General features: G+C 42.6%; 1 protein-coding gene across 6 annotated transcripts in view; it reads left to right on the top strand.

Annotated features, from left to right (window-relative positions):
- Window positions 1-21886, top strand: part of thg1l (tRNA-histidine guanylyltransferase 1-like) — an 86513-nt gene that overhangs the window by 39354 nt on the left and 25273 nt on the right. For 2 of the 6 annotated variants that reach the window (XM_068043212.1, XM_068043206.1), the window contains exons 1-2: window positions 14759-14909; window positions 18933-19182. In XM_068043212.1, coding sequence (XP_067899313.1) covers window positions 18941-19182 — 242 coding nt within the window. In that variant the 5' untranslated portion in view covers window positions 14759-14909; window positions 18933-18940. Of the gene's footprint in view, window positions 1-14618; window positions 14641-14758; window positions 14910-15576; window positions 15961-18932; window positions 19183-21886 lie in introns of those variants that run through there. The other 4 variants (XM_068043208.1, XM_068043207.1, XM_068043210.1 and 1 more) reach the window with 3 other exon arrangements.

Raw genomic sequence — 21886 nt, 5'->3', positions numbered from 1 at the left:
AGCCCTATCTACAACCCTAGTTATGCAATTCGCCAGGACTCTGGCCCCAGCATGATTCGGTGGAGCCCAGCCCATCAGAACAGCGCCCTCCTTCCCCAGTACTGCTGCCAATGTCCCATGAATTTGAACCCATTTTTCCCACACCAATCTTTGAGCCACGCATTTACCTCTTTAATCTTATTGACCCTGTGTCAATTTGCTCATGCCTCAGGTAGTAATCCGGAGATTATGACCTTTTTGGTTCTGCTTTTTAATTTAGCCCCTAGCTGCTCATATTCCCTCAGCAGAACCTCTATCCTCGTTTTACCTATATCGTTGGTACCTACGTGGACCACGACAACTGGACCTTTCCCCTCCCACTCCAAGTTCCTCTGCAGCCCAGATGAGATATCCCGAACCCTGGCACCAGGTAGGCAACACAGCCTTCGGACTCTTGATCCTGGCCACAGAGAACAGTGTCTCTGCTCCTAACTATACTATCCCCGATTACGACTACATTTCTCTCTTCTCCCCCAATTGAATGGCTCCCTGTACCACGGTGCTATGGTCAGTCTGCTCATCCTCCCTACAGTCCCTGCTCTCGTCCAACAGGTAGCAAGAATCTCGAACCTGTTGGACAAGGACAAGGGTTGAGGCTCCTGCAACACTACCTCCTAGATCCCTCTACCTGCCTCACTCATAGACACACCCTCCTGTCCCTGACCACCAGCTGACTTATTGACGAGGACACCCAGGTCCCTTTGTACATCTACACTTTCTAATCTCTCACCGTTTAAGAAATACTCTGCACATCTATTCCTCCTACCAAAGTGGATAAACGTAACATGTTTCCACATTATATTCCATCTGCCACCACGTTCTTGGCCACTCACTAAGTCTGTCCAAATACCGTTGAAGCCTCTTTGCATCTTCCTCACAACACACATTCCCACCTAGTTTTGTGTCATCTGCGAACTTGAAATAGAGTCATCGAGTCATACAGCTCAGAAACAGGCCCTTCGGCACATCGTGTCTGTGCTGGCTATTAAGCACCTATCTATTCTAATCCCATTTTCCAGCACTTGGCCTGTAGCCTTGTATGCTTTGGTGTTTCAAGTGCTCATCTAAATACTTCTTAAATGTTGTGAGGGTTCCTGCCTCTACCACCCCTTCAGACAGTGTGTTCCAGATTCCAACCACCCACTGGGTGAAAATGTTTTCTTCAAATCCCCCTCTAAACTTCCTGCCTCTTACCTTAAATCTATGTCCACTGGTAATTGACACCTCCGCTAAGGGAAAAAGTTTCTTTCTATCTATCCTATCAATGCCCCTCATAATTTTGTATACCTCAATCACGTTCCCCCCCCACCCCCACCTCAGCCTACTCTGCTCTAAGGAAAACAACCCTAGCCTATCCAGTCTCTCCTCATAGCCGAAATGCTCCAGCCCAGGCAACATCCTGGTGAATCTCCTCTGTACCCCCTCCAGTGCAATCACATCCTTCCTATAGTGTGGTTACCTGAACTGTACACAGTACTCCAGCTGTGGCCTAACTAGCACTTTATACAGCTCCATCATAACCTCCCTGCTCTTATATTCTATGCCTCAGCTAATAAAGGCAAGTATCCCATATGCTTTCCTAACCACCTTATCTACCTGTGCTGCTGTCTTCAGTGATCTATGGACAAGTACACCAAGGTCTCTCTGACCCTCTGTACTTCCTAGGGTCCTACCTTTCATTGTATATTCCCTTGCCTTGTTAGTCCTCCCAAAATGCATCACCTCACACTTCTCAGGATTTAATTCCATTTACCATTGCTCCGCTCATCTTACCAGCCCATCTTTATCATCCTGTAATCTAAAGCTTACCTCCTCACTATTTACGGTACCATCAATTTTCGTGTCATCTGCAAACTTACTGATCATACCTCCTACATTCAAGTCTAAATCATTAATGTACACAGCAAGGGTCCCAGCACCGATCCCTGCAGTACACCACTGGTCACAGGCTTCCACTCGTAAAAGCAACCTCCGACCATCATCCTCTGCCACTACGCCAATTTTGCATCCAATTTGCCAAATTGCCCTGGATCCCATGGGCTCTTACCTTCTGAAATAATCTCCCTTATCAAAAGCCTTACTGAAGTCCATGGAGACTACATCAACTGCTTTACCCTCATCTGCACACCTAGTCACCTCCTTGAAAAATTCAATCAAGTTTGTTAGACTGGATCTCCCCCTGACAAAGCCATGCTGACTATCCTTGATTAATCCCTGCCTCTCAAGTGGAGATTAATCCTGTCCCTCAGAAATTTTTCTAATAGTTTCCCTACCACTGATGTTAGACTCACTGGCCTGTAATTACCTGGTTTATCCCTGCTACCCTTCTTGAATCTTTTTTGGCCTCCTTGTCTCGGGAGACAATGGGTAAGCGCCTGGAGGTGGTCAGTGGTTTGTGAAGCAGTGCCTGGAGTGGCTATAAAGGCCAATTCTAGAGTGACAGACTCTTCTACAGGTGTTGCAGATAAAATTGGTTGTTGGGGCTCTTCCACAGTTGGCTCTCTCCTTGCGCTTCTGTTTTTTTTCCTGCCAACTGCTCAGGCTCTTCGACTCGCCATGCTCTAGACCCGCCTCTATGGCTGCCCGCCAGCTCTGGCGATCACCGGCAACTGACTCCCACGACCTGTGATCAATGTCACAGGACTTCACGTCGCATTTGCAGACATCTTCAAAACGGAGATATGGACGGCCGGTGGGTCTGGTACCAGTGACGAGCTCGCTGTACAATGTGTCCTTGGGGATCCTGCCATCTTCCATGCGGCTCACATGGCCAAGCCATCTCAGGCGCCGCTGGCTTAGTAGGGTGTATATGCTAGGGATGTTGGCCGCCTCGAGGACTTCTGTGTTGGAGACACGGTCCTGCCACCTGATGCCAAGGATTCTCCGGAGGCAGCGAAGATGGAATGAATTGAGACGTCGCTCTTGGCTGACGCACATTGTCCAGGCCTCGCTGAGTAGAGCAAGGTGCTGAGGATACAGGCTTGATACACGGACTTTTGTGTTCTGTGTCAGTGCGCCATTTTCCCACACTCTCTTGGCCAGTCTGGACATAGCAGTGGAAGCCTTTCCCATGCGCTTGTTTAATTCGGCATCGAGAGACAGTTTACTGGTGATAGTTGAGCCTAGGTAGGTGAACTCTTGAACCACTTCCAGAGTGTGGTTGCCGATATTGATGGATGGGGCATTTCTGACGTCCTGTCCCATGATGTTTGTTTTCTTGAGGCTGATGTTTAGGCCAAGTTCATTACAGGCAGCCGCAAAGCTGTTGATGAGTCTCTGCAGACACTCTTCTGTGTGATTCGTTTTGCTGAACACCTCTGTTCCGTCCACAAGTGTGACCCTGAGCTTCTGTTTCCTTGTCATTTTAATTCTCCAGTCCACTCCAACTCTTGCCTCTCTACCTTCAACCTCGTACACTGTTCTAATGAAGTTCAATGGAAGCTCGAGGAATAGCACCTCTTCACTTTTCAGCCTTCCAAATTCAACACTGAGTTCAACAATTTCATATCATAGACACTGCTCATATTGTATTGGACAGCAGGTGCTGGTACTGGGTGTGCTATTGTCATTTACAACTTTTGTTTCTTTGCTTGTCCCAATACCACCCGCTTTTGCCTTGCAGCATCATCCCTTTTGTCATTTAATCACTCTTGCCTTCCATGCTATCAGATACCTTCCCTTTTGTTCTTTCCTCCCTTCACCCTTTCCCTGCACCTGCACTTGTTTAAAATCTGTTATACAGTCATAGGGCCATTGAGTCATTTTCAGCACAGGAGGAAGTCATTCATCCCATTGAATCCATGCCAGCTCTCTGTGGAACAGTCCAGTCTGTCCCATTCCCCTGCTCGATCCCTGTAGCCCTGCAAGTTTCCTTCCTTCAAGTGCCCAACCAATTTCAGTTACATCTCTGACTTCTGCCAGTTCCAATTAAAGGTCATCGATCTGAAACATTAACTGTTTCTTTCTCCAGAGATTCTGCCTCACCTGCTGAGTATTTCCAGCATCTTTATATATTTTGGTTTTCCTGAGGTTTGATGCCAAAACTGAACATAGTACTCCAGATAGTGTAGCTGACCAAGGTTCTGTACAACTGAAGTATGACTTCTTAATTTTTTGAATTCCAGTCCCTTTCAGATAAAGGCTAACAATCTATTAACCTTTTTAAATACTTTTCATATATGTACACTAGGTTTTAGTGATGGCACACTTTTGCCTCTTCACATTCCCTATTGCTCCACTTAAAGACTTTTGATCTTGTTTAAAGGAGGTAGTTTGAAAAATATCATGATCAAATACCCTGCATTCTTAAATACATTGAATAATCTTCCCAGGAGCAATAATAAAATTGTATAGCAACATATAAAACTAACTTGGTTGAGAAATTTGACTGAAGTTGTTTGCTTATCTCTGTTTTATCAACTCCTTTTTAGTTGTTCACATTCAGTTCCTTGGCTTCACATTATGGTGGAGCACAAAACTGTCTGGGAAAGCTAGAAGAAGAATGGAAATCTTCAAGGAAAATCACCCCTATTTATCATAATCCACAAAGTCTATATCTGTCCAATAATTGAATAAATGGAGCCTTGATGGAAGGCTGAAGGGAACAAAGTTCTCCAGCTCAGTACAATTGAAGGCCAGTAAGAGCAACAAACTCGACCATGCTTGCTTACTTGAACTCATAGTCTTCTCTACAAGATCATTGTAACAGAAATTCAATAACATTATCAATTAAGCAGGATTTCATTCTTGAGACGAAACCCAAAACTTGTGAGCTACACCACAATGTTCAACATCACTTCAAAATTTCTGAACAGAACACTAACATTGTTTGGCAAACTACTGCTTTTACCTGTGGAGCTTACACAGAGAAAGTTGCTGTCCGGAACTTGACTTCTTGTGTACAGATAAATGGTTGCTAACATGTATTAGGTCAGAATTAAGCTCTGTAGAACATTTCTTCAAGTATGGACTTTCAAAAGGCATTTTACAGAGTATAACATACTTTTACATCACATATACTTAAAAATAGAAGTGCATGGAATTAAAGGGATGGTGGTGGCATGGATAAGAATATAAGGGCCAGTATTTTATCCTGATGATGGGGATCTTGACATCTAGAAAAAGTGTTGCCAAGAACCCAGCATCATCTCTTCTGTCGGATGCCCGCAGAATCTAGTGCCAATTAGGCACTTAAGTGGACAGCGGCGGGCCTACCACAGAATCAAGGATCCCAGCAATGGAAGTCCCGCCCTTGGAGAGCTGCCGAACAGTCAGAGGCCAGAAACTCTTTCACTGAGCAGTGCCACCATTCAGGTGGTTACTGGTGCCAGTGGGGCACCTACCCAAGGCCCAGGGGCAGTGTTGGACCCAGGCCACAGGTAGGTCAAGGTGGGACGGGTCTCGCAGGGTAGGTGTCGCAGGGGAGGGGGTTGGTAGCAAGGGCAGGGAGTGGCTCTCAGCAGGCCTCCCCCCTTTCCCGATGTTAGGTCCGTCACTCAAACACTGTGCCTTATAACAAGGGACCCCCCCACCCCCCTGGACCCCCAAAACCCATCCCGGAGCCAGCAAGCAGCCCGCTCAGTTTTTTGTGGTGTGCGTCCCATGCGGCGACAGGGCCGCCTGCTGCAAGGCTAATTGCAGCAGTGGCAGGACGAGGCCCTTAATTGGACCCAGTTAAGGGCCTCAGGGTGGGGCAGGAAGGCCATTCACAGGCTTTCCCGCCCCAGACATAATTTTGAACTGTACCGCGGCATTCTGCAGGCTCTCTCCATTTAAATAATATTCTGCTTTGCTATTCTTCCTGCCAAAGTGGACAATGTCACATTTTCCCACATTATACTCCATCTGCCAAATTTTTGCCCACTCACTTAACCTATCTATATCTCTTTGCAGACACTTTGTGTCCTCTTCACAACTTGCTTTCCTAGCTATCTTTGTATCATCCGCTAATTTGGCTACAATAAAGTTAGTCCCTTCATCCAAGTTATTAATATAGATCATAAATAGTTCAGGCCCCAGCACTGATCCCTGTGGCACTCCACTAGTTACAGTTTGCCAACCTGAAAATGTTCCATTTATCCTGACTCTCTATGTCCTGTTAGTTGGCCGATCCTCTATTTGTTCTAATATATTACCCCCAACACCATGAGCTCTTATCTTGTGTAGTACCTTTTATGTGGCACCTTATCAAATGCATTTTGGAAATCCAAATACACTACATCTGCTGGTTCCCCTGCTTGTTACATCTTCAAAGAATTCTAACAAATATTCTAAACACAATTTTCCTTTCATAAAACCATGTTGACTCTGTCTGATTGCACTATGATATTCTAAATATCCTGCTACTACTTCCTTAATAATGGACTCAAGCATTTTCCCAATGACAGATGTTAGAAAAACTGGCCTATAGTTTCCTGCTTTCTGTCCCCCCCACCCCCACCCACCCTACCACCCCTTTACTGAGTAGATGTATTACATTTGCAGTTTTCCAATCTGCTGGGACCTTTCCAGAATCTAAGGAATTTTGGAAGATTACAACCAATGCATCCACTATCTCTAAAGCCACTTCTTCTAAGACCCCAGGATGCAGGTCATCAGGTCCAGGGGACTTGTCAGCCTTTAGTCCCATTAGTTTTCCTAGTACTTTTTCTCTAGTGATAGTGATTGTTTTAAGTTCCTCTCTCCCTTTTGCTTCTTGATTTTCTGCTATTCTTGGAATGCTTTTTGTGTCCTTTACTGTGAAGACAGATACAAAATACTTGTTCAAAGTCTCTGCCATTTCTTTGTTTCCCATTATTAATTTCCCAGTCTCATCCTCGAAGGGACCAACACTTACTTTAGCTACTCTCTTCCTTTTTTATATATTTGTAGAAGCTTTTACTGTCTGTTTTTTATATTTCTTGATTGTTTGCTCTCACAATCTAGCTTATCTCTTTTTTTTAGTCATCCTTTGCTGGTTTCTAAAATGTTCCCAATCTTCTGACCTACCCCTAATCTTTGCAGCATTCTGCACCTTTTCTTTCAATTTGATACCATCCTTAACATCCTTAGTTAGCCACGGATGGTGCATTCTCTCATTTATCAATGGAATATAATTGACTTTGGGATATCTGAGTCATTGCTTTTCTTCTTATATATCAATGAGTTGGACTTGGGTAGACAGAGTACAGTTTTGAATTTTGCAGATGATACAAAACTTGGCAACATAGTAAACAGTGAGTAGGATAGTAGCAAACTTCAGGAAGACTTAGATAGGCTGATGAAATAGGAAGACAGATGGCAGATGCAATTCAATGTAGATGCGTCTGAAGTGATGCACATTGGGAGAACAAATCTGGAGAGGCAGTATAATCTAAACTGTACTATTTTGAAGGAGTTGCAGGAGCAGAGGGACCTGGGGGTTGTAGGAACTAAGGGGCTAACCTCTGCCATGTTTTATCTGTTGGGTGAATCTGCAAGTTATGCTCTGATAAAACTCACGAGATGCTATGTTTTAAATTAGAATGATTTCAAATGATAGTGCGGCCATGTTCAGGAATAGTCATACCTTATAATATATACATACATATATCTTATATATATATATATATAGACATTTCAATATTAGATTAGAACTAAGTTGTGGACTTTGTGTTTAGATTCATGTTGTTAAATATGAAATGTATATTGGTATACTGTAGTGGGGAGCTGGTGAGAGACACTGTTTATTTTCACAACCGTACCAGACGTAGTATTACTATGAGACCGGATGCCCATTCTGCATTTCAAGCTAAAACAGATTCAGTCACAATAAGGGATAGACATGGGAAACCTCACGAAGGATGATAATGCAAATAAAGATATTCAGAGACCATTCAAGACTTGAATTGACAGTAAACATTCCCCATTGTGTGACAATGCCTGGACCATCAAGCTGTCTGCAGGGACAATGTACAGAGGGTAAGGTCATATCTGCTGTAATCTGAATTCTATAATCTAATCAAGAAGGAACAATTTACAGAAGGTGAGGTTAAACCTGACCAATCAAAGGGTTAAGGTGGACTATAACCTAATATGGAAGGAAGGAACCCTCGGAGGGGCCATAAATGACAGGTGCTGGGACAACTCTGGGTGCACTGATTCAAGAAGAAACCAACCTACAGTCAACAGAACACCTCAAGAAAGAGGATGGCGCCTCAGCAGCTCAGAAGGCAAGGACCGAGAACACCCTATATCCTGCTGTATAACTACTGCCGTTTGTTAAGTATTGCTTGTATATTCTTGTTGTACCTAATATAATAAACTCCCTATCTTGATTAAGAAGCCAGAATTTATTTATTTATTTTATTTAATTTAGAGATACAGCACTGAAACAGGCCCTTCGGCCCACCGAGTCTGTGCCGACCAACAACCACCCATTTATACTAATCCTACAGTAATCCCATATCCCTACACTAGGGGCAATTTACAACAGCCAATTTACCTATCACCTGCAAGTCTTTGGATGTGGGAGGAAACCGGAGCACCCGGTGAAAACCCACGCAGACACAGGGAGAACTTGCAAACTCCGCACAGGCAGTACCCAGAATCGAACCCGGGTCCCTGGAGCTGTGAGGCTGTGGTGCTAATTTGTACCTTGTGAGTCAAAAGCTAGTCAACATCCCACCTAAACACACAAAAATTTTACAGGTACATATTCAAAATCCCTGAAGGTGGCAGGGCAAGCTGATAAGTCAGTTAAGAAAGCTTATGGGATACTTTGCTATGTAAATAGAGTTGTTGAATACAAAAATAAGCTCTGCTAAACATTTTGAAAAAATTGGTTGGGCCTCAGCTGAGGTATTGTGCACTTTAGGTATGATGTCAAGGTCTTGGAGAGGGTACAGAGGAGAGAGGGGCTTAAAGGATGTGAACAGCAAGAAGTAGAAGCACAAAAGCTTTGAAACACTGAACTGACTGGGCATGTTGACAGAGACCCTAAGATGCATGTCTTGACATGTCTTCATTTTATATTGACCCCGGTTTTAGGATGTGAACTTGCATGCTTTGTTTTTTTTAAACTACATAGACTAACTAATGATACCAGAGAAGGGGGATTTCAGTTCTGTGGAGAGATTGGAGATGGTAAGTTGTTCTCCTTAGAGAAGGTTGAATTTGATGGAGGTATTCAAAATTATGAGAGGTTTTGATGGAGTAGACAAGGAAAAACTGTTTCCTCTGGCAAGTGGGTGGGTAAACAAAGATTGTAGATTTAAAATAATTGGAAGAAGAACTAGAGGAGAAATAAGGACAATTTATTTCACAAAATGGGTTGTAAAGATCTGGAACACACTACCTGAACGGATGGTGGAAGGAGATTCCAAGGGAACTTTCAAAAGACATCTGGATATGTATTTTCAAAAGACTAATTTTCAGGGTTATGGAGAAAAAGGTGGGCTATGGGACTAAACTGTAGAGCTCTGTCAAAAAGCCAGAACGTACAAATGTGAAGTAATGCATTTTGGAAGATCTAATGCAGGTGGGAAGTATACAGTAAATGGCAGAACCCTTAGGAGTATTGACAGGCAGAGAGATCTGGGCGTACAGGTCCACAGGTCACTGAAAGTGGCAATGCAGGTGGATAGGGAAGTCAAGAAGGCATACGGCATGCTTACCTTCATTTGTCGGGGCATAGAGTATAAAAATTGGCAAGTCATGCTGCAGCTGTACAGAACTTTAGTTAGGCCACACTTAGAATATTGCGTGCAATTCTGGTCGCCACACTACCAGAAGGACGTGGAGGCTTTGGAGAGGGTACAGATGAGGTTTACCAGGATGTTGCCTGGTCTGGAGGGCATTAGCTATGAGGAGAGGTTGGATAAACTCAGATTGTTTTCACTGGAACAACGGAGGTGGAGGGGTGACATGATAGAGGTTTACAAAGTTATGAGTGGCATGGATAGAGTGGATAGTCAGAAGCTTTTTCCCAGGGTGGAAGAGTCAGTTACTAGGGGACATAGGTTTAAGGTGAGAGGGGCAAAGTTTAGAGGGGATGTGTGGGGCAAGTTCTTTACACAGAGGGTGGTAAGTGACTGGAACTTGCTGCCGGCGGAGGTGATGGAAGCAGGTACGATAATGACGTTTAAGAGGCATCTTGACAAATACATGAATAGGATGGGAATAGATGGATACGGTCCCCGGAAGTGCAGAAGGTTTTAGTTTAGGCAGGCATCAAGATCGGCGCAGGCTTGGAGGGCCGAATGGCCTGTTCCTTTGCTGTACTGTTCTTTGTTCTTTGTATGATGCTGACAGGAAGTTTCCCCTCCTGGGGGAATCTAGAAATAGGGGGCACAGTTTCAGAATAAGGGGTTACCCATTTAAGACGGAAATGAGGAGGAATTTCTTATCTCAGAAGGTCATAAATCTTCAGAATTCTCTATCCCAGAGAGCAGTGGAGGTTGGGTCATTGAATATATTCAAGGCTGAGTTAGACAGATTTTTGATCTACAAAGGAGTCAAGAGTTATGGGGGCAGGCATGAAAGTGGAATTGAGGTCACAACCAGTTCAGCCATGATCTTATTGAATAGCACAGCAGGCTTGAGAGGTCAAATGGACAACGACTCCTGCTCCTATTTCTTATGTACTATGTTCTTATGATTCTAGCTCTTTCAGTGCTCTCAAGCAACTGCCAGGTACAATATGTGAGGCAGCTAACCTACGTATTGACGCATTCAGTGATGTTCACTCTTTTGCCAATGTGAGCAACATGGAATCTCCCTGACCTGTCCGTAAATTATCCACTTTCTGATTGTCAGAATTTTTACAAGACAATGCCTTTCACAAGTCTGCCTCATTGCATGTTTACATTGCTTCTGTTCTTTAAATTGTTCTCTTTTACTTGATGAACAAAACTAAATAATATTCATTTTGTTGTTTACTTGTCTTCTGTGATTAGGATGTTGCTGCAGAATTTGTATAAGGCCAAATTTTGTAGATTTTCAATTGTCTACCATCACCATTGCCCACCATGTAGGTTCCAATATATACAGTGTTGGACGCTCTATTTCTGCTATGGATTCCAAGCAGATGGATTTGCCCATATTCTGAAGTGTAATGCTTTGGAAAGCCTACCTTTGACGGGTATAGGATATAAATGAATAAAAAGATTATATGCACTAAATTGTCTTTATTGTTTTTCGAATGAAAGTTCCTCCAGATACCACATTTAAGAGCCATCGCCCCTCTTGGCCAACCTAGATCTACTTCTTATACCAGTCTAGTTTCAGTATTGCGTTTTACTATCTGAATTCTTTCACACTTAGGAATATTAAACTGAATAAGGAAAATGCTGTGAAAATCAAATTGTTTAACATTAAAAGAATATAATAGTTAACTTTTAAAAAGCTTGCTACTCTCTACATTTATCTTTGTCTTTGGAAAGCCTGTTCAATGTATTTAAGAATGCAGGGTATTAAACATTGATAGAGTTCAAACTACAACAACCTGTATTTATTTAGTACCTGTAAAATAATAAAACATCCCAAGGCACATCACAGGAGTGTTCTAAAACAAAATGTAGTACTGAGTCACATAAGCTGACTGAGGGCAGATGGCCGAAAGCTTTTAAGGAGTGTCTTAAAGGAGGAAAGAGAGATTGAGAAGAGGGGAGGTGTAGGGAGGGAATTCCAGAGCTTAGGGTGCAGGCAGCTGAAGGTAGGGTAACTAATGGTGAAGCAATTATAATTGGGGATGCTCATGAGGCCAAAATTAGATCAGTGCATTTATCTCAGATGATAGTGGGGCTAGAGGAGATTACAGAGACAGGATAGGGTGAGGCCATGGAGGGATTTGAAAAAAAGGATCAGAATTTTAAAAGTGAGGTATTGCTTGACTGAAAACCAATATAAGTGGGTGAACGGGATTTGGTGCATGCAGCAGAGAACTGGATGACCTCAAATTTACGGAGGGTAGAATGTGGGAGGCTGGCCAGGAGGGCATTGGTCTAGAGGTAACAAAGGCATAGATAAGGGTTTCAACTGCGGATCAACTGAGGCAGGGCGGAGTCAGGCAATGTTACGGAGGTGGAAATAGACAGTCTTAGAGATGGCACAGGTATGTAGTTGCAAGTTCATCTCGTGGTCAAATATGAAATCAAGGTTACGAACAGTCTGGCTCAGTCTCTGACAGTTGCCTCAGAGAGTCAGACAGCTAAACAAGATTAGAAGCCTATAAATGGAGTAGGAAGGAAGTTATAGGGAATGCAGAGAGGCAAAAGTTTGCCATGAGGGCTGAGATCAAATCCTCTTACAGGGAAGCTCCTTAGGATTTCCTAGGAAAGGACCTAATCTGTATCTATAACTGATGTTAGATCGTCAATAAAAGAATAATGAAAATGTATCTGAACATCAGTAATAACATTTTCTGATAATTTTTGGGAAACCTTGTTTTACTTCTTATTCCAATTAATCTTTGCAATATAGTATTAAAATATTCTAAAAGAAAAAAGAAAGAACATGCATCTATACGGTACCTATCACCTGCTTGGGATACCTTAAAGCCCTTCATGACCAATTACTGCGTGATCACTATTATATGGGTAGATGCAGCAGCCATATTGCACATGGGAAGTTTCCAAAAAGAGCAAATGAAATAAACAACCAGTGAATTTGTTTTGGTGATGCTGGTTGAAGGATGAACACTAGCTAGGAAACCGTAGAAACTCCCTGATCTTCTTCAAGGAGCCACAGAATCTTTTATATGTGAACACCTCATCTGAAAGACAGCATTTCCAACATTACAGCATTCCCTCAGTATAGTACTGAAGCATCAGCATAGATTATGTGATCAAGTGCTGAGTTTGAAACCACAAACTTCTGACCAGGGCACAAGTGATATGACTAGGCAAAACAGACAAACATATGTGCATATCAATAGTAATGGAAAAACAGCAGTGTGAATGGCATTAGAAACCTCAATACTACCCAAAACCAATGAATGCTTAGGAGTCAATTTTCAATTTTTAAATAGGCAAATGTTAATTATATTACAATATAAAGCATATAACTGTACCTTTCCTTTAAATGTTTTTGATTAGGTTACCTTGACAGTTCCTACGTGATGTAGTCCAAGCCTCATCTGCACCTCTTTTCCACATAAAATGTCAGAATGTCAGCAATATGAAATGCTCGATTGCTACACTGAAAGTCCCATTTTCTGGTAATCAAGTGCAGATTATCACTCAATAAATTTGCAATGCTTACATCACAATTGGTAATCCCTCAGTGAGCATGTCATCCCGCCTTAACTGCATGGAGTATCCTGACTGCCAATGTCTGTTAGGATATGCCAGCGCAGACCAAAAACCAGAAGTAAAAAGTAGCAATAATGCCCACATTGACGGAATTATACTATGTCAACTTGGGGTTCAGATTCTGGTTATAAACCTCCTGAACTTTTGCCCTATGGTTTAAAACAGCATCAGGGCTCTTTGACAAGACTACATTTTAGCAAGCATCCATAGCTATGCATTAGTCTTTTATTCCCACTTCTCTGATTAATAAATGCAACACATCACCTAATATGTGAATCTTGGCATGGCTCTAAGATTGGTAACACTTATTCTCCCATAACAGAAATAGAAAGACTGCACTCATTTGTGCTATTAGATATTTGCAACACTACATAATGTTTCTTTTGTATTATACTCATCATTCCCATGGCTAGGCTATTATTGTAGCCAACAAACAAGACAAAACTTTGAAGCCTCCCAAAGTGACCACCAATAGATCTTTTCTTCTATATCCTCTTAAGTGCTAAGGGAGGAGTAGGTCAATGAGGGAATCCCATAGCTGCAGGTGGAGGAAGATAACAGTAAATAGCAGTGCACATCATCTACTCAAAACTTTAAGTATGAATTATTCCATAATAATTCCTAACTGAAATGCAAAACAGAAAGAGGACACACTTGTTCAGACAAAAATATGTTTTAAGCGAACCCATCAAGTTTTGACAGCTTTTTAGTTGCCTCTCATCCAAGATAATGCCCCTAAATACAATATTTACAAATTATTATTCTTTTTCAATGTCATGGAGAAGAGTCCTGATTTCTCATTTGGTACCATTGGTTTTGGGTGCGATGGTTGAGTAATAAACCAACCTCATTTTTACCCTCCTTTCTTTTTAAAGGTTTCACTTTGGGTATTTGACAACGTTTCTCAATGCCGTTTTTCACCTGCAGTGTCTCCTCTTCTGTCTCCCTGTTTACCTGGATTGCTTTATTCGGAGATGCCTCCATTGTGATCATTATTTTATTGTGATCTCAGTCAATGGGATCCTTCTTCACTCAACACTCACTCACCCTTTTGTTGGGTTTGTTTCGTTGGTAACAAACGGATCGAACCTTTTTGAAAATCATTGGCTCAGCACGTGTCCCGGCGACGCGTCACAATCGGGAGGGAGAGTGATGTCACAGATGGGCGGGGCCGGGCCTAGCCTTGACGCCGACGGAAAGGGGCGGGGCTCCGTCTGTTAATCACCACACTGGTTCACACGAGACGAGGAGGTGGAGGAATAAAATATCCAGACGTATTGGAGAAAAAGATACCCCTTGTTGAGGCCAGCGGCGGAAAATTAATAATTAAAATGTAATATTTAAAGTAGCGCAATAGTTATTGCTGGGAAACTCGGCCACTTATCGATTTCATTTATTTTGTTCTTTATGATTAAGAAGGTACCCCCCCCCCCCCCTCCGATCTAGAAGTGGTTCCGTCCGCGACGCTCAACGGCTGAGCTCGAGGCCTGCGGTTCCGCGTTGTCTCACGGCAGCAAAGAGTAGTCAGTTAGATCGTGTCTGTGGGCCGAGGTGGGGGAGTAAGGTTGACAGGTACATTGGAGGGTCACTGAAAGGGCGAAGGTAAGAGTTATGCCGAATTGGCAGCTGTAGCCTGTACAGGGTGAAACAGGGCAATGTGGACGGCTTCCCTCTGCCGACTGAAAATACTTCAGTCGCTGTAAAGCGCTTTGGGATGTCCTGAGGTTGTGAAAGATGTAATATAAATGCTAGAGACACGGCGGGGAAGGAGGGGTATGTAAATGTATAAGTGGCCTGGATTTGGATATCCAGGGAATAATTTCAAAGTTTGCAGATGATATAAAATTTGGAAATGTAGTAAACAATGACGTGGGTAGCAACCGATTCCAGATGGGCATAAGCTGTTGCAATGGGCAGGCGCATGGTGTGTATCATTCTATGAGCAGATGAATAGGGCAAACTGAGTAATTACAGTACAGAAGAATACCTTCAAGCCCCTGGTGCTGGTGCTTTCACCTTTCACCCCACAGATACTTTTATATTCCTCCTTTTCAGATAATTATGCCCTTCCCTTTCATATTAAATATTGGTCTCTACCCTAACATCTGCATGTGGTGAAGAATCCCATGGTCTAATAGCCCTCAGTTTACGCATCTTTCTCCTCTTTTTCTCCCCCTTGGCTCATCCAGTTTACTGGCTTCGCCTCTCTGTACTTCTCCCGCTCCTTGTTTTTGCTGCTCCTGGCTCTGCAGAAAATGATGGTTATCGCCCCCAACTCTTCGCTGGAGCCCTAATCTCTTGACTCCTAGTCCACTGCTCTTTTTTTGCTCCCTAAGTCATTGTATATGAATCAAGAGGTCAATGTGAGGGTAGCAGGTAGCGAGTCAGAACCAGGCATTGTTGGGAGAGGTGTGCCCCAGGGATGTCCATTGTCACCCCTGTTCAACATTTATGCAGAGGTGATGCTGAAAGAGTCACTCAATGGTGGAGGCAGGAGTAAAAGTCGGCGGTCATCTAGTACAGGCAGTCGATTTGCAGACGATCAGACAATGACGACTAGCACTATGCAAGGCCTACAGCAGATGGTGGATTCCTCGAGCAGGGCGATGGAGGAGTATGGGGTGAAGATCAACATCATAAAGACAAAAGTGATGTAGGTGGGGGAAAAATTGGAGATAGAATTTAAAGTAAATGGACAACAACTGGAACAAGTGTGGTTCAAATACCTTAGTACCAAACTGACAAGATAGGATCTGCACGAGAGAGATAGATCGAGAATCCCAATGGCAAAGAGTGCATTCAACAGACGAAAGTGGGATCAGTGTGATTTTTAAACCAGTGCAGAAAATTGTACAAACTCAATTTGCACTGAATGTAATTTGCATAGAAGTACCTCAGTCTTTGCATTGGTTTGGCTGATTTTGGGCAAATTGCAAACTACAGGCCAGTGTTAAAGTTTGCTATGTTACAAAACTTGGCAACATAGTAAATGGTGAGCAAGGTAAGACTTCAGGAGGATGAGGATAGACTGGTGAAATGGACAGACACATGGCAGATGCAATTTAATCCTCTGACACTGGAGGACTGCTAACGTTGTACCTTTGTTTAAAAAGGGAGTATGGGATAGACCAAATAATTACAGGCCAGTCAGTCTATTGAGGACTGGAAAATGGTCAGACCTTCTGCTATTTCCTCCCTGGCTTTTTAACAGCCTGGGGTACGTTTCATCCGGCCCTGGTGATTTATCAACTTTCAAGGATACTAATCCGATCAATACTTTCTCTCTTCCCTATGTTTATCACATCCAATACTTCACCCCTCTCTTCTTTAACTATAATATCTGCATCGTCCTCCTCTTTTGTGAAGATAGATGCAAAGTATTCATTCAGAACAATACCAACATCTTCTGCCCCTACACATAGGTTACATTTTTGGTCTTTTATGGGCCCAACTCTCTCCTTTGTTATCCTCTTTTAATGTATTGATAAAACATCTTTGGGTTCACCTTGATTTTGCTTGCCAATATTCTTTCATGCCCTCTCTTAACTTTCCTAATTTATCTTTTTGATTTCACTCCTCCACTTTCTATACTTCTCTCAGCTTTCTGTAGTATTGAATTCTCCGTGTCATACATATGCTTTCCTTTTCTGCCTTATCTTGCCCTGTAAATTCCTTGACATCCGTGAGGCTCTAGATTTGGCTGTCCCACCCTTTTTCTTTGTGGGAACATGTTTACTGTGAAACTCTTGAATTTCCCCTTTGAATGCCTCCCACTGCTCTGACACTGATTTACCTTCAAGCATCTGTTTCCAGTCCACTTTTGCTAAATCACTCCTCAGCTTAGTAAAATTGGCCTTGCCCTAATTGAGAACTCTTAAATCCTGTTCTATCCTTGTCCATAATTTAAACTGACTGAATTATGATTTCTCCCACTGCCACTCCTTCCACCTGCCCATTTTCATTTCCTGAAACTAAGTCTCAAACTGTGCTCTCTCTTGTTGGACTTGTTACATAGTGGCCAAAAAAGTTAAGAATTCTGCTCCCTCAATTCCTTTCACACTGTAACTATCCCAGGTAATATTGGGGTAGTCAAAATCCCCTACAATTACTGACCTAATGTTTTTGCACTTCTCAGCGATTTGCCTATATATCTGTTCTATCTCCCTCTGACTGTTTGGGGGTCTATAATACACTCCCAGCAGTGTAATTGCCTCTTTTTTTTTTTTGCTCGATCCTTATGACCTCATTTGATGAACCTTCCAACATAACATCACTCCTCACAGCTGTAATTGTTTCTTTGACCAAAATTGCCACTCCCCTTCCTTTCTTATCCCCCTCCCTATCGTGTCTGAAAACCCTGTAATCAGGAACGTTGAGCTGTCATTCCTGTCCCACCTTTTGGCATGTTTCTGTAATAGCTATAATACCATACTGACACGTGTCTATCTGTGCCCTCAGCTCATCTGCTTTATTTGCTATACCCCTTGCATTGAAGTAGATACCCTTGAGCACTGCCAAACTCTCTCTTTTTTATTTTCGAACCTTTGTTTCTTCTGCCTTCCAACCTCATTCATTAATTTTCTGCCTTCCATTTTCATGTCTGATTTTGTCCCAACTGAGTCTACCCTCAAGTCCCAGCTCTGTTCAGGTGCGACCCATCCAGCCTGTACAAGTCCCATCTCCCCCAGAGCCGGTCCCATAGTCCCAAGATTCTAAAACCCTCCAACCTGCACCAACTTTCCAGCCATGCATTTGTCTGTCTTATCCTTCTATTCCTGTACTCATTGCACATGGCATTGGGAGTAATTCGGAGGTTACTACTTTTGAGGTCCTGCTTACTAATTTCTTAACTAGCTCAGTAAACTCAGCAGGACCACTTCCCTCTTTTTACCTACGTCGTTGGTACCAATGTGGATCAAGACTGCTGGCTGTTCACTCTCCCCATTCGGGATGCTCTGCAGCTGCTCAGTGACATCCTTGACCCTGGTACCAGGGAGGCAACACGCCATCCTGGATTCACCTCTGCAGCCAAAGAAGTGTCTGTCTGTTCCCCTGACTGTTGAATCTCCTATCACTATCGCTCTTCCAGTCTGCCTTGTGCCCCCTGTGCAGCAGAGCCACCCATGGTCTCTGTCTCTCTCACTCTCACTTTCCACCCCACCCCCACCTCTCCTAATTTGGGGAAACTCTGGCTTGTACTTGACAATTGCCAAAGTGGCCAATTTGGGGTATAACACATGTGGAATTATGCGTCGAGACCAGCGTTTCCTCTAATTCTTTTTCTGCGCATCCTATTCATTTAAGTGCATGAGCCCTATAAATCTTTGTTTGTGACAACTTAAAGGGGCCAACTCTTGTGCTCGGCCTGTGTAGGAAATTCCAGTTTGCCGCAGCCATGCAGCTTAGAGGGAACTTTGGTCCAGACCCACATCCCATAATACTGTAGGGCAATATGTTGACATATTACTGTCAGTGGCCTTCAAGCAGGATGCTAAATGACTTGGGATTTGTTATTAAATGCAAGCTGTGTTTGGGATTGTCACTGATGTAAAATGATAGCACCTTAAAACTATGTCCTCTGGAGTTTGATGGTGATGATATGCATCAGCTTCTTTATTTTTGCAGGCTGCTCGATGCTATGTAGGACATTTTTGAACCAACTTTCAAAAGCTGTTGTTAGCGTCGATCTTTCCAGATGCATTAGGGAAACCAGTGGAGGTCGCGGGTTCTTTTCGGTCATGCCACACTTGCATGCTCAAAGTCGCAAAACTATGGCGAAAAGTAAATTTGAATATGTTCGCAACTTTGAAGCTGATGATACCTGTCTGCAAAATTGTTGGGTTGTGGTTCGACTGGATGGCCGGAATTTTCACAAGTGAGTGGAAAACATAGTATCATATGATAGATACTGATAAATTGTAGATGAATAAATGATTGTAACTTTGAAGCATTTTGAGGCGTTTTATGCAGTCCATAAACTTAAAACTCATCTAAATCTCTTCTGCCCGGGTCCTAACTCACACCAAGTCCCATTCATCCATTATCCATGTGTTCGCTGACTTACTTCGGCTCCTTGTCTGCCAACATAGGAACCGGAGTAGGCCATTCAGTGTCTCCAGTCTGTTCCGTCATTTAATTAGATCATGAATGATCTGTATCTTAACTCCATCCACCTGCCTTCGTTCCATATCCTTTCATACACTTGTCTACCAAAAATCAATCACTTAGTTTTAACATTATTAATTCAGCTAGTGCTTTTTTATGGGAGAGTGTTACACACTTCTACCAATCTTCGCAGGAAATGTTTGCTAACTTTTCTCTTGAATGGCTTGGTTCTAATCTTAAAGATATGTGCCTTTTTCCTGGACTCTCCCCACCAGCAGAAAAACTTGAAAGACCCAAGTATCTACCTTATTGATTTCTTTCAAAATTGGCTACACCTCAAATTAAATCACCTCTTAACCTATGTTCCAGGAAATACAAGCCTAGTTTATGTAATCTCTCCTTGGAGCTTTGGTAATATTCTGGTGATTCTGCTGCACTCCTTCCATGGCCAGTATATCCTTTCTTTGGCATGGTGAGAACTGTACACATTACTCCAGATGGGGTCTAACCAGGTTTTTGTATAACTGTAGCAAAACTTCTTCCCCTTTTTTTATTTTAAGCCTCTGGTTATAAAGGCCTTTTTGATTATATTTTGTACCTACTACATTTTAGTGATCTGTGTACCTGAACCCCTAAATCGCGTTGGACCTCTATTGTTCCTAGTTTTTCACTATTTAAGTTCTCGCATCTTTCCTTTTTTTGGTCCAGAATGGATGACCTCACACTTGTATGCATTGAAATCCACCTGCTACAATTTTGCTCACTCACTTAATCTATAAATATCTCTCTAATTTTATGTCCCCATCTACACTACTTTCTGTACCACCAATCTTTTTGTCATTAGCAAAGTTGGATATATGGCTGTCTGTTGTTATCTGAGCCATTAAACAAAAAATGCAGTGAATAGTTGAATCCCAGCACAGATCCTTTCCTAATATCTCCTTCTTTGACTGATTACTCTTCTGTGAAGCATTTTGGGACATTTTACCTCATTGAAGGCACTATTATATATATAAGTTGTTAACTTATAGAAGTGCCAGAAACATGAGTCATTCTGTGTCAGAAATATATTTCAAACAGCGATGACATAAACAGGAAGTTAATATGTATTTTTTGCTAGTACTGAATGAGGAAGAAAATGTTGCCCAGGTCATCTTTTACATCCACTTGAACAAACAGGAACTCATTTCAATGTTGTCTGAATTGTATCTCCAAAAATGCAACACTCTTGGTGTCAGACAAGATTGTGAACTGAATCTCAATGGGGCTGAAACTTATTCCATCCTACTCAGGAGATGAGTGCTATCAGCTGAGCTTATGTAGGCGTGATTCAATTTTGGCCATGTAAAACCAGAATAGCACATCGACCAAGCTTATGTTGCTACACATTTAGATGGGCATGAATTAATTTTCCTTTGAGAAACTATGGATAGTCAATAGTGCGGGACATTAATGTTTTATCTCCTCTTCTCTTATTCCTTTAAATCAGCAGGTAGAGGTTAGATGACACCAAGCTTCAGGTATAAAACTCTGTGGCTAGAGAGGGAAGGAATTCCACATTTTTGAGATCCTGCAAAAGGAAAGATTCTTTAATCACATTGTGGTACGTGTAAGCTCGTGTTAACCAGTCACCCACAATTGGTCAATGGACACATTAGGGATCGACTTAACTTAGTCTGCTTGTCAAATCACGTTACTTTCAGAAAAGGCTTTTACTGAAATCTTGCACAAAGAACACACAGAAGTAATGAAACACAAAGCCTCTACTAATTAATAAAAACAAGAAATGCTGGAACCACTCAGCAGGTCTGGCAGCATCTGTGAAAAGAGAAGCAGAGTTAACGTTTCGGGTCAGTGACCCTTCATCGGAACTGACAAATATTAGAAAAGTCACAGGTTATAAGCAAGTGAGGTGGCGGTGGGGCAAGAGATAACGAAGGAGGTCTAGATTGGACCAGGCCACATAGCTGACCAAAAGGTCACGGAGCAAAGGCAAACAATATGTTAATGGTGTGTTGAAAGACAAAGCATTAGTACAGATTAGGTGTTAATACACTGAATATTGAACAGCAGCAAGTGCAAACCTGAAAAAAACAGTGGGTAAGCAAACTGAACAAACTAAGATGAAATGAAATAAATGCAAAAAAAAGATTGTAAAAACGAATGTAAAAAAAGGAAGAAAAAATAACTAAAAATGAAAGTAAAATGGGGGGCTGTCATGCTCTGAAATGATTGAACTCAATGTTCAGTCCGGCAGGCTGTAGTGTGCCTAATCGGTAGATGATATGCTGTTCCTCGAGCTTGCGTTGATGTTCACTGGAACACTGCAGCAATCCCAGGACAGAGATGTGAGCATGAGAGCAGGGGGGAGTGTTGAAATGGCAAGCAACCGGAAGCTCAGGGTCCTGCTTGCGGACTGAGCAGAGATGTTCCGCAAAGCAGTCACCCAGTCTGCGCTTGATCTCCCCAATGTA

Source organism: Heterodontus francisci, chromosome 12 (assembly GCF_036365525.1).
Source record: "Heterodontus francisci isolate sHetFra1 chromosome 12, sHetFra1.hap1, whole genome shotgun sequence".
NCBI lineage: Eukaryota > Metazoa > Chordata > Chondrichthyes > Heterodontiformes > Heterodontidae > Heterodontus > Heterodontus francisci.
This window is presented reverse-complemented; position numbering and strand designations above follow the sequence as displayed.